General features: G+C 40.9%; 1 protein-coding gene and 1 pseudogene across 4 annotated transcripts in view; both read left to right on the top strand.

Moving 5' to 3' along the window:
* Nucleotides 1–12,500, top strand: part of LOC137997491 (E-selectin-like) — a 79,438-nt gene that overhangs the window by 57,664 nt on the left and 9,274 nt on the right. For 2 of the 4 annotated variants that reach the window (XM_068843529.1, XM_068843527.1), the window contains exons 2-3: nucleotides 6,374–6,754; nucleotides 10,392–10,586. In XM_068843529.1, the coding sequence (XP_068699630.1) occupies nucleotides 6,374–6,754; nucleotides 10,392–10,586 (576 nt within the window). The remainder of the gene's footprint in view (nucleotides 1–6,373; nucleotides 6,755–10,391; nucleotides 10,587–12,500) is intronic. The other 2 variants (XM_068843530.1, XM_068843526.1) reach the window with 2 other exon arrangements.
* Nucleotides 1,043–3,785, top strand: LOC137994263 (uncharacterized; annotated as a pseudogene).

The following is a 12,500-nucleotide window of genomic DNA, read 5'->3' as shown; positions in this document are numbered from 1 at the left end:
CAACCAAGAAAGGACGAACTTCAGACATTCAAGATCCGCTCCAACACTTAAATAACGTTTAGGTGCTTTAAACAAACTTCGGAAAACACAAGCTAGTGAGATTTTCCTCTAATTTTGCGAGAACTCATTGCGATTACGTGTTTATAACATAAGGGCAAAATTTTCTTGGCTCTGTCGAAGCACAACGAAAACCAGTCGGGCAAACGGATTAAAAAAGCACTTGGTCGCTGACGTCATGGCTTTAAAACCAAGATTTCTCGCATGGATGGGTTACCATATTTTCTTAACAATGGTGCTGCGCGTCATCAAATAAACAATGGTATCGTACGGTGTAGCAACCTATGAAATGATATATTAGTCTAGTAGGGAGATGGGCTTCCCATGCACCCATATGATATATTTTTCCAACTTGCATTTTTGTAATCCTCAAGATGTCTAGTAAGCATGTTTGTATGTCCCATCTCGAAATATTGTCCCAAGGCCTCGTTTTCGAGGCCTTCATGACGGCCATCTTGGCGGCCATCTTGGATTTCTGAGGAAGTCTATAATGGACAATCACCTTTGATCTGGACACCAAACAGTGTATTTTTTCCACAAACAGTCAATCAAAAATGTTATTTTTAACTTGTGGATAAATTAAAACTCCAAAAATATGTAAAATGTGGATAATGTACAATTATAATTCAACGCCATTTCGATATTAATTAAAACACACACAAAAAAAACAAAACAAAAAAGGGGATATTTTGGGTAATCTTTTCCAGAAAAGAAACCTCTAGCGTTTCAAATTTTTTTTTCAAAAAAGTTTACAAAAGGTGCCAGGAATCCCCAGTAAATTTAGAACGAATGGAATGGGGCATGGTGACTAAAGACACGACACACGCGCAGTAGTTCTCATTAAATCCAACATGGCGCCGTACGTAAGTTCTTGTTTATGATTCGTAAAGAACTGCACTTACAAGGCTGTAAACCGCTTGAATATCGTTCAAGAAAACTCAGTGTTAAAATTCAAAATAGACGAAACGCAAAAGTAATCACGCTGATGGACAAGAAGTTCTTCGGAAGCAGGCGACTTATGGAACCTCCGGATTCACCCAATCGCATGGAGGATGTCTGTAATCAGATCCCAGAGACTCTTGCTGGTGACAATTTGGAAGACACAGGCTATCACCGAGGCTGTTACCAAAAGTTTACTAAAAACCAGGATCGTTTGAAGTGTATCATAACACCTGATGATAGAGCCTCAACAGCACGCTCCCCTCCTAAATTATCATCCTGGTCTGCCATGGGGCTGTTTCCTCCAGAATGCATTTTCTGTGAAAAGCTTGAACTGAAATCGTGTGGAAAAACAGAGCGATGCATCAAGTTCCCAGTGTTCAAGGACAAGGACGGGGCTCTAAAGGAGCCTACTTGGTAACAGGCGAAGACTTGTTTTCGAGAGAGGCGCAGTTCCAACCGTCCTGTCGCAAATCATCTAACCTGAAGTACGCCAATTACCTGCGTGATACAGCTCGAGCCACGAACTGTGACACATCTGATACAGATCAGGATCGCACGGCATCTGCACATCTGAAGGCATTCACTGCTGAATGCAGGAGAAAGTTGTATTTCTGATTTGAACGTTGTATTGCTTGCATCTCTGCGTGTTCTCTACATCCAAGAGTTGGAGAAAAATGGCTTCGCCAATCCAGAGTACAGAAGTGAGAAGTTGAAAGCCACACCGCAGTTCAGCGTACCATCTCTGCTATACGCAACTTCACCAATCCTTTCTCCTTAGCCGACAAGGACCACCTCTACAGCCTGGCGTCTGGTGCTCTTGTTTCTTCAGAGGTGGAGTTGGATGTGCTCCGCGCTGAAGCAGTTGGTAAAGAGGCCCAGGAACTCTTTATACGAGATCGCTTCATGAATGGCTGCTCTGAGACGCTGTTCTTTGAGCCAATCACTAGGCAGAAGCTGAAAACCATGGAGGGTTCTAACAAGACAGCCATCTCACTGCCTCACAAGGAAAGGTATGTGAACCCAAATTCCAACTATAACTACAATATATCACTGTTTTATGATATTTAAACTTACAACAGGTGTAAAACGTTGCTCGCTTGATTTTTTGCAGGTTATCCAGTACCGTGCGCAAAGTGACCTCGCTTTCATGTTACTCATCAAGTCTCAGCATCTTGATGATCCCATTGACCTTGACGAGCTGATGTGGTACTCGCTCACCCCTGTTCCCCACAGCCTTGGCACAGCTGACGGTTTCTTCAATAAGACGAACAAGGCTGCAATGCTTCATTATTTGATGGAAGACGCCCCTGAGGAAGTGCCTTATCCTTTACATCCAGGATGGCAATGCACTTTTCCACGCCCTAAAGAACCTCCCACCAACGTTTGGTGCGATATGCCTTCAGCTGCTAGATCAGATGGTGGCTAGGAAGAATTTTGTCTTCTCCACTGATTCATATCATGCTGACTCCATCAAGGCCTAGGAGAGACTTCGTCGTGGCTTCTCCCAGGGGTATATCATAGAGGGGCAGGCAACAAGGAAGCCTATTGACTTCAAACTATTCCTGGCAAATGAGGAGAATAAGCTACAGCTCTGTCAACTACTACTTCGGGTGTGGGGAAGCAAGGCGGCAGCCTCTCGGTTCGAGAAATGTGGGACTGTCGTGGTAGTGGTGGAAGGCAAGGCCTACCTGCTGAACAAAATCAGATGGTGATGTGAGTATATTAAATTTTATAGGCTTTGAACTATGGTCGCCAAATGCGCATTGCTCCAATATTTAATCATAACTGGTACAATGACGAATTTCAGGTGACGGTGCAGGAGATCAATGAGCTTGTGTCGAACCAGGAGGAGACGGACACATGAGTTGTACTATATCTCAGTTATGTTGTCAAGCTTGGGTACAAGTCAGCTGTGCTGAGGACACCTGACTCCGACATATTCTTTATCCTCCTACACTATGCTCACTCCATCCCAGTCACCATCTATCTCGAAACTGGATCTGGGAAACATCGTCAAATTATAAACGTCAGTGAATTATCAGAATCCAAGGGAGCTGACTACTGTTCTACGATGCTCGGTCTGTACGTGTTCACCGGGGAAGATGTAACGCGCGTTCAAGGGCAAGGGTAAAGTAGGACCTCTGAAAAAGCTGCAAAATCACCCTAGGTACCATGCTGCGCCTAGGTGAGAGTGTCCTTTATATGACAGCTTCAGCATAACGTATAGTTCCTCATAGTAATACTCGAACAGCATGATTCTGTAATGATACCAGTGTTGTTATTGTTGTTGGTGTTTTTTTTTTTAGAAAACTCGGTGACGAGTGGTCTATAGATCAAGAAGTTACGGATGAACTTGAGGCATTTACGTGTCTGATGTATGGCCACGCCCGGGAAAAGTCTGTTAATTCTGTACGCAGTATCATGTTAAGGAAGATGGTATGGGAGAACGAGGAACTCACAACCAAATCTAAAGTGGATCTCTCCCGGCTTCTACCTTGCAGAGACAGCCTTATCCCACACATTGCCAGAGGAAATTACCGCCTTGCCAACTACAACGAGCTCACAAGGCAATCGTTTTGCGCCCCAATCCCTACGATCCCGTGCAAGGCTGGAAAAAGACCGAGGAAGGTGTTTTAGAGCCTGTGTGGTCATGTGGTCATGTACTTCCCACTTCCCTCATTGAATTGCTAGAGAAAACCGCTGAGGAGGCGAAGGAGGTTGCAGAAGAGGAAGAAGAACAAGAAATTGACTATGAAGAAATTCTTAGTGATGATGGGTATATTTAAAGATTTAAACAGTGACACAATTAATCGTTCCTGTGCTGCTTCGCCTTTTTCACACTATAAGAGAGTAATAGTATGATAACTTTATTGTTATTGAGTGATTGCGACTTGTTGAATTTTTTTTGCTTAGATTTCTAGCTGGACTCGGGAGAATCCTCATGCTTAATCAGGAGGTATTAATTTTGGAAACTCCAAAGAGTGAATAAATAGACGTTTCATTTATAAATTGAGACGGGTATTTCGAAGTATAATTGCCATTTTTTAGATTCTGAGTGTAAATTATACATTGTTTCACTTGAAATGTATCTATCTTGTTAACGTCATGGAAATTAAACTTTGAACTTATTTCCTATGGCTAAATCATACTGAAACAAGGGTTAATTACTTCTTTTCATGTCCAGTTCAAAGGCGATCGTCGATTATAGATTTCGTCTGAAATCCAAGATGGTCGCCAAGATGGCGACCATGAAGGCCGCCAAAACGCGGCCTTGGGACAATATTTCGAGATGGGAACATACAAATTTGTTTACAAGACATCTTGAGGATTACAAATATGCAAGTTAGAAAAATATATCATATGCGTGCATGGCAACCCCATTTTCCTACTCGACCGTGATATGAAATGAATCATAGCGGAGCTCCGCGCTCGCGGAGCACCATTGTTAAGAAAATATGGTAATCCATCGATGCGAGAAATCTTGGTTTTATAGCCATGACGTCATGGAACGTCCGTCCGTACGTCCACCCCACCATGTATGCCAATGTGACCAGTATCAAGCTAGTTTACAGCATACATCTTTGATCTTGGACAACCATGTGTTGATCAATTGATGGGCACCGCTGGAACTGATTGATGCATTATATGATGCTGGAGGACCTATGTCTACAACAGAAACGAAAGGAGAGCGAAAGAGAACGACAACGACAAAACAGAATACCGTACCAGTAAAAGTTCATACTTAGTGAAGAAGTTACTCCACAAATTCTTTCTTTGAGCACTAAACCATTTTGTTATTTTTACGAATGCGTTATTTAAAGTTAATGCGTATTTTTAAAAGGTGATTTAATAGAAAATCGAATTTTTATTGTCAACTGGACTTAAATAACAATTATCTGTACTCTTTTGGACCTAAAGAAAAAGTTGATTTGTTTGTTTGTTTTTCTCTAGATTGCGAGCGAACAAGTACTTTTTTAATCCGTTTGCCCGACTGGTTTTCGTTGTGCCTCGACAGGGACAAGAAAATTTTGCCCTTATGTTATAAACAAGTAATCGCGATGAGTTCTCGCAAAATTAGAGGAAAATCTCTCTAGCTTGTGTTTTCAGAATAGTTTGTTTAAAGCACCTAAACGTTATTTAAGTGTTGGAGCGGATCTTGTTTGGAGGTCGTCCTTTCTTGGTTGCATTGCCGTATTTTGCCGATTCTTATTCCAAGCCAACCTGGCGTGTTTCAATGAAATACATCAAAATGTGAATGATCTCGTTTTCAGAGATAAAGTGGAATAAAGTACATCAGTAAAACTCTTCTTTGACCTTAGCCCTTTGACGTCCAAACCGGCCTAAACCGGCCAGACTTAGTATTTTACTCGACAATGGGGAATCCCTGGGAGTCAATGGGTTAAACTAAAAAAAAATTTTTATGCCATCTAATTTTAGCTTGATTCCTATTCGCTGGCTATTGACAGTTGACTCTGAAATAGCTTTTTCGTTTTCCATTCGCGCGCTGAGAGTGTGCTTGTTTTCTTTTAAACCTCATGCTGTTCAAGAAAAATTTATTACCAAACTGGTGAATTCTAAAGGTAAATTTCACTCGAAAAACCGATATCGTACTCGTCCCTTCGTGATAGCGTAAAATTTACGTTGAAATCACTAGTTAGGCAACGAAGTTTTCAATAGAGGAAAGCAAAGAAACTGATTTAATTATTATAGCAGCAAGAGAAACATCAAAACAGGGACAATTCGAAACCTTTTATTTTCACTAACCCTACAGGCAGTAAGAATAAACAACCAGGGAGCTCCGCCTTTAGGCTTGGCTAAATCTATATATTATATTGAAATGCGGATATGAAATCAAGTAAAGCTTTGATCCTCGCAGTTATGAACGCAATTTTAACAATTGCGTGGAGAAGCCTGAAAAATTCAGGACTTTAACGGAGTTTCATCGTTGATTCATTCATCACGGGAACATTAGAACCCACAAATGACCAGCTCCGGTACCACGAGATCACGGGTTGATGATGCCAATACCGTTGTCCATAAGAGTACAGACAAAGCTGAACTATATACCACACCACAATATTCAACGCCGAAGAAAGTGTTTATTTCAGAGCGTGACCAAAATCATGACACAACTGAAAGAGCAAGGGTTGTCGAAAAAGCGAGATCGAAATCCTTTAACATTATCTTTTACTATGTTTCCATAAAATTTTAAGGATAACAGAATATATCGAATGCGCACAACCTTTTTTCTAATGTTTAATTATTAATTAACTATTCAATTATTTAATTATTAAATGTGAGTCTCATCGGACAACATGTCTCTTTTTCTCAAGGAAAAATCATTTTCAACAAAATTTCCTCCAAAATAATTTAGGAGTGTGCCCAAGAGGATGGCAGCTTATCAATGGCTCGTGCTACGAAGTTTCATCAACGTCCGCGAATTGGACTGCAGCAAAGTCAGCTTGCGAAGCAATGGGATCAAGTCTTGCCATGCTGAAAACGCATGCCGAGCAACAAGCAGTTTGGCGCAAAGTGGGGAAACGTGTGTGGATTGGTTTGCACAGGAATCCCAATGACAGCTCGCAATGGCTTTGGATCGACGGATCACAAGTTACTGACACTAACTGGTATACAGGAGAACCTAACAACGCCGGAGGATATGAGGGGTGTGGAGAGATGTATTCTTCTTCACGTCGAGGGACATGGAACGATCAGCCCTGCAATGACACTTTGCTTTACCTTTGTGAAGCCAAAGGTGAGGGGACTATATAGAGATTACTTCATGGAAAATGCGCGAGAAAGATTTTTATTCAAGAGTTGAGTAGTATCAGAAAACGAAAGAGTGAGCGCAGCGAACGAGTGAGTTTTCTGATTCGAAACAACGATTGAATAAAAATCTTACACAGCATTTTCCATGCTGTAATGTGTTTATTTCATAGGTACTGAGGTTATTTTCCTGGTAGTGTTTGATAGACAAATTTATTTTGCACAAATGGAGTGGGGCGATGGAAGCAATAAACAATGGTTTAGAATCGCCCAACCGACAATTTATTTAATAAAACACTTACTGTGTGTATTTTTAGTAAATTGCTTCTCAAAGCTACTGGCGCTTTGGGTTTATTTCCCTTTCCTTGCTTCTTTAGTTGTTTTTGTTTGGACTAAAGAACCTCTCTGGTTTTCTCAAATACCAGGTCGATTTTTATGCTTGCGGAATAGCCCTTTTTCTTCAGTTGTCGTTCCAAGCTAGCCACTAAACTTCGAAGGAAAGTCGGCTCGTATTCATTGCCGTCTTTAGTGCGGACGGAGATGATAAATTGATTGATGTATTCGGTATTCATTCAGCTCAACCTATGGAATAACTTCCATTTTCCTGTCTTCGACCTTCGTTTTCAAAAGTCGTTTAAGAAATCGTACATCTCGTTCAGATTTTTGAGCTCTTTTGTTCTAAAATAAATTCCTCAACTGTGCAAACAGAAGCAAACCATCCCTCGGCCATTTTTCAAAGCGCGCGGATTTTGTGCAACGGCGGTCGGATGACATTCCATTCGATACGTTTATTCATCACTAGTGAAATTTCGTCGTTCGCGTTGCTGATTGGACGAACGATATTTCTTCACAGTGAAATTTTGTCGTTCGTGTTCCTGATTGGTTACATTTAGAATCAGTACGAATTTTATTCACTTTGATTTTCGTGGATAAATCTCAGTACCTATAATGAAATAAATTCCATAATACGACTGTTTCCTTTTCAAACTTTCATTTCAAGAACAAATGTGGTTATCTTCGCTGTTTTAGACCGATTTACTGTAACGTTTCTCAAAATTGACCGTCCTCCTTTCTAATAAGGCCTTTTAGGAGCGTTTAATTTCTTAAATCGCCACTCTCTTTCCACCCAAAACAATAAAAGATAAGGTACATGTAAAGACTAAACAGACAAGAAGTATTCTTTTGGAGAACAGGGTCATTAACACCTGACATCGGGTTCTTCGCTTCGTATAGTATTAACTCTTGGAACTTACCATTCAGATGTCGTTCATCGCACTGGCGTTTGGCTACATTTAACAATTTCCCCTCCCTGTTAAGCATCACCGCTCCCAGAGTGTGCTAGTTGCCTTGGCGCTGAATAGAGAATTTACAGTAGTTCATAAAAAGTAATTAAGAGTTGAAGCAACAAATATCAAGAAGGAGGCCTTACCTCAAGTGTAACTCACGGGACCTACCTTATATCGATTTACTAAAGAAAAAAAATATTTTGAAACAGATTTCAACTCCCAAAATGATATTGACCGACGTTTGTTTATCTGCAGTCTCATACGCTTACTTGGATGCTAAGCCTGTCCCGATTGCGCTTGTGAAATCATAAAGAAGGGCTGGAAATTAACGAAGTACTTACTTGCCAAAGATCGTTGTCGCCACAGCAACAATGCAATGCTTGAGCAGTATTACAAGTAGAATCGCATAGCCGAAGGTAAACTCGTGGTCTGATTGGCTATCGAAGAGAGGGTATTTAGCGTGGAATTGCACTTGTGCATGAAAGGATATCGCTGACGTGAGTCAGAAATTAGAAATTTTATCTTTTCAAAAACACTGTCTCCTTTTACGAAGCCAAAACTTGACCGAAGAGAGGAAAAATAAGATTTTCCATGTTTTAATTTAACTTATGACTTCCTCGAAAGATTTTCTAAGGAAGCGCTTACGCTTACGAGCACGAGAATAAGAGAAATCAGCAGCAATCTATCGCGAAAGTAAAAATGCTCGAAGGAAGAGGAAAAAGCACAAGTTCTTCAGTGGCCGAGGAAGAGCAGGTTTCAGTTGTAGAGTAAACAGAAGATAAGCTAGAAGCCAGTAAATATTCCCATTAATTTTCAGTCGAATGCTAATTCCACTAAACGGTCTGTGTGTTGAAAAAAGTTTTGCTTGTTTTGCCTCCCATAAACGCACGTTAGCAATGGACGTTGTATTTAAAACTGAAGTCCAATTCAACTAACTTTTAAGGCCTGGCTAAACTAGGAAACATTCAATTTGTTGCTTGTGATGTTTTCCTGGTGGCTAAACTAGCGGGAAACAAACAGAATGTTTTGCTGCCCCAGTGGCAAAACGAGGAAACATAGTTGCGAAAGCAAATGAGCTACGCATGCGTGCAATGATAAACTGACTTCCGAAGAAGTCTGGGGAAGGATGTTTACGTTTTCTCGTCCCCAGGGCTATGCACAATGCATGTAAATGTAACATGGCGCTCGACCTTTTAAGAAGGGGCCGACATCAAAAAGGCTAAAAAATAGCTGCTCTGTGCATGATAATAGCTTGTTTGGACGACGAAGTTGAGGGAGCCCGAAAAAAAGGCCCAGAGAGAGATTGGCTGAGGAGAAGAGCGCAGAGAAGGTCTTATGATGGTATTATCACAGATCTAAAATTGGTGGCTGAAACACTATTCTTGAATGAGCGAGCGGCACTGGAAACTAATCAACATTGTTTTTATCGTGGCTAAACTGGGAAACATATGTTGCGGACGCAAAATTTGTGTCCGGGAAACAAAAATGTTTTTGACTTCAGGCAAAAACATTTTTTGTTTCCGAGCAGCAAAATTTGTTTCCGCAACATATGTTTCCCGCGCGGCTAAACTGGGAAACATTTGCGTCCGCAACTATGTTTCCGCAACAATGTTTGCTAGTTTGGCCAGGCCTTTAAATATTTGGAGGATAACAACTTACCAGCGTATTTGTTGAGTTGACACATTGTTTGGATGCACGTTGTCCTTCGTTTAGCCGCTGTCGAAGAGTTTTTCCCGAGTTTATGAATTGTGCTGGTGAAATACCCGATATTAAAAGCTCCCAGTGCATTCAGTTTGATGATTTTCAACTTTAAAATATAAATTAGAGTTTCTGAACATATACAAGTTCAGAAAACGAAGGTTTGTAAAACGCAAATAATCTTTTGTATATTCCGCTTGATTCCTATTTTCTGGCTAATGACAGGTGACAGTTCAATCACTTGGAATGGCGTTTTTAGCGCTCACTGAATACTTCAACATCCGACCAAGGACGTGTTTAAAAGCTATGCGATTCAAGAAAAATTCATTGCCTGACAAGTGAAATTGCTTCGCGATTCATGCGATATCGGTTTTTCGCGTGAAATTTAACCTAGAATTCACTCGTCAGGCAGTGAAGTTTCCTATAGAATCAGGAAAAGGAGGTGTTATCTCTTTCTCACGAAAACGATTTTTACTCGCCTAAAATGTTTTACCCAAAGTGCGGAAAAATCCTCAATAGTGCTGATAAGACCTCTCAGGGGGCAAAATGGTGCACAGCGCAATCGAGAAAAAGCCTAATAATCTTCGCTATTTGACGTCAAAACAGCCTGTTGCTTTCCCAAATAATGTTCTTTTATTATAGCAGGAACCTGTGAAAGACTTTCTTTAGGAAGTGGTGTGCATGTCTCTCCTTCACATTGTCTCTCGTCCAATCAGAGTTACGGATCAACTTGTTCGTTTTCTTGCGCCCACGGATATCGATTGAGCGGCCCTCCGTCCACGCAGTGCATGGAACTAGAAGTCTGGAGCGAAGACGTGAAGACAGTCAGCTGCAAAGGTTTGTACGCAAATACGCTAAGCCCACATTTCATATGAAACAACGTACATTAATTCGTTTTCCCTTGAACGTTTGAATGAAAAGAACCAAAGGACAGACATTGCTTTGAGTGAAACAACAGACGTAAGCGTGCTGCGTCATCAAATAAAACAAATGAAGGTAAAAGATAAAGTCTCCTACGAGCCTAGAAGGCCCATAAGGCCGGCACTTATCTCTGGTTTCTGTAGCATGAAGCGACTAGGAGTATTTCTACTTCCCCTACTGGAGGGGATGCCATTCCATCAAAGGGTTACCGGCAGCAATAACTTCGCCGGTACCCATTTATACACCTGGGGCCGGTTGTCCGAAAGCCGATTCACTTAATCCAGGATTAGCGTAAATGTTTGTTTCATGATTTTGACTTTTTGGTCAAAGTTTCGTTTGCTTATTTGTGTTTTTCAAGATTGACTTCTTCTATTGTAAAGTTTTGCCGAATATCCTTGTTGAACAGCATTTGGAAGTAGAGAAATAAACTCCTTGGTTGATTTTTAATCTGTGGTTAGCGTTAATCGGCTTTTGAACAAGCCCAGTTCCTCAATCCAGGATTAGCGTAAACTTTTGTTTCATATTTTCAACTTCTTGGTAAAAGTTTTTCTCGCTTATTTTTCTTTTTCAAGATTGACTTCTAATGTTAAGTTTTACCGAACATCAGCCTTGAATAGCATTTCGGAGTAGAGAATAAACTCCTTTGTTAATTTTTAACCTGGAATTAGCGTTAATCGGCTTTTGCGGAACAACTGGCCCTTGGGTGGAGAGAGGCATCGTGAGAGTAAAGTGTCTTTGCCCAAGAACACAATACAACGTCCCCGGCCAACACCCGAACCCGGAACAATGAAGCCGCCGTGCCTCCCACAAAAAACAAATGAAAGCGCACTGGGTGAACCATGGCATGGCTGGTGAACAATGGCTCAATCAATTTCTTTCTTTGGAGAGGTTCCTGTACAGTTTTTTTACAATGTTGATATCTTGAGCTATACCTGTTCAGTACTAGACTGCAAACAGTCTCTCTTTAGCTCTAAAATCTTTGTAGATTGCAATCGCGCGGTGCGTGGCTCTAACGACGCCCACGGTATTTGCGACCCGCAGGTTCAGCACTGAATGTTTGTCATTTTGTAAGTTCAATGCACGCGTTCCTTTGAAAGATTTTAGAGCAAGAGAGAGACTGCTCGCAGTCTCCTTCAGTACTAAAGGTAAAAAGGTTAGAGTGATTATCCATACTTTTTCAGACATCAACGAATGTTTGGAAACAAAGAATGGCGGCTGCAGCCACAAGTGTGTTAATTCTGCAGGAGGCTATAAATGCAAATGTCCGGATCCGAAGCTGATCTTATTATCAGACAATAAGACATGTCATGGTACGCACACATCTATCACATAGGTAGAGATAACAACATGTCTGTTTTTCGCAAGAAAATTATAAAACTGGATCATTCGTAGCAGCTGATCACAACCCTTCATATAAAATATGACCCACTAGATAACCAAAAACCACCCTATGTAATTCGGTGAACAAAAAAGACCCTATGTAAAGACGCACCCTCTAGCTATCGCTAAGCGCACTGCTTTTCAAAAAAGAACCCATTTGAAAAGCTAACCTATTTGCACTTTCTTTGTTTCTTAAGCACACTTAAGGACTTGTTGCTCAGATGCAACGTTTTATCGTTTTTTCAAGGCAACAGCTAAAAGTAATAAAGTAGGGGGTTGAACATTCCTTAAAGGCAATACCTTTAAAAATTATTTAAAACGGTGCCTTTGACGCATTCGTTAAAAGTAGAGCCTTTAACATGGTATAGAGGCCACCGTCTTTAAAAATCCCTTAAAAGCGCTAGCAGGACCTTTAGCTTTCCGTAAAAACCACGCTTTTAATATTTCTAA

This window comes from Montipora foliosa, chromosome 3 (genome assembly GCF_036669935.1).
Source record: "Montipora foliosa isolate CH-2021 chromosome 3, ASM3666993v2, whole genome shotgun sequence".
NCBI classification, from domain to species: domain Eukaryota; kingdom Metazoa; phylum Cnidaria; class Anthozoa; order Scleractinia; family Acroporidae; genus Montipora; species Montipora foliosa.
Note: the sequence above shows the minus strand (reverse complement) of the source record. Positions and strands in the feature narration are given on the sequence as shown.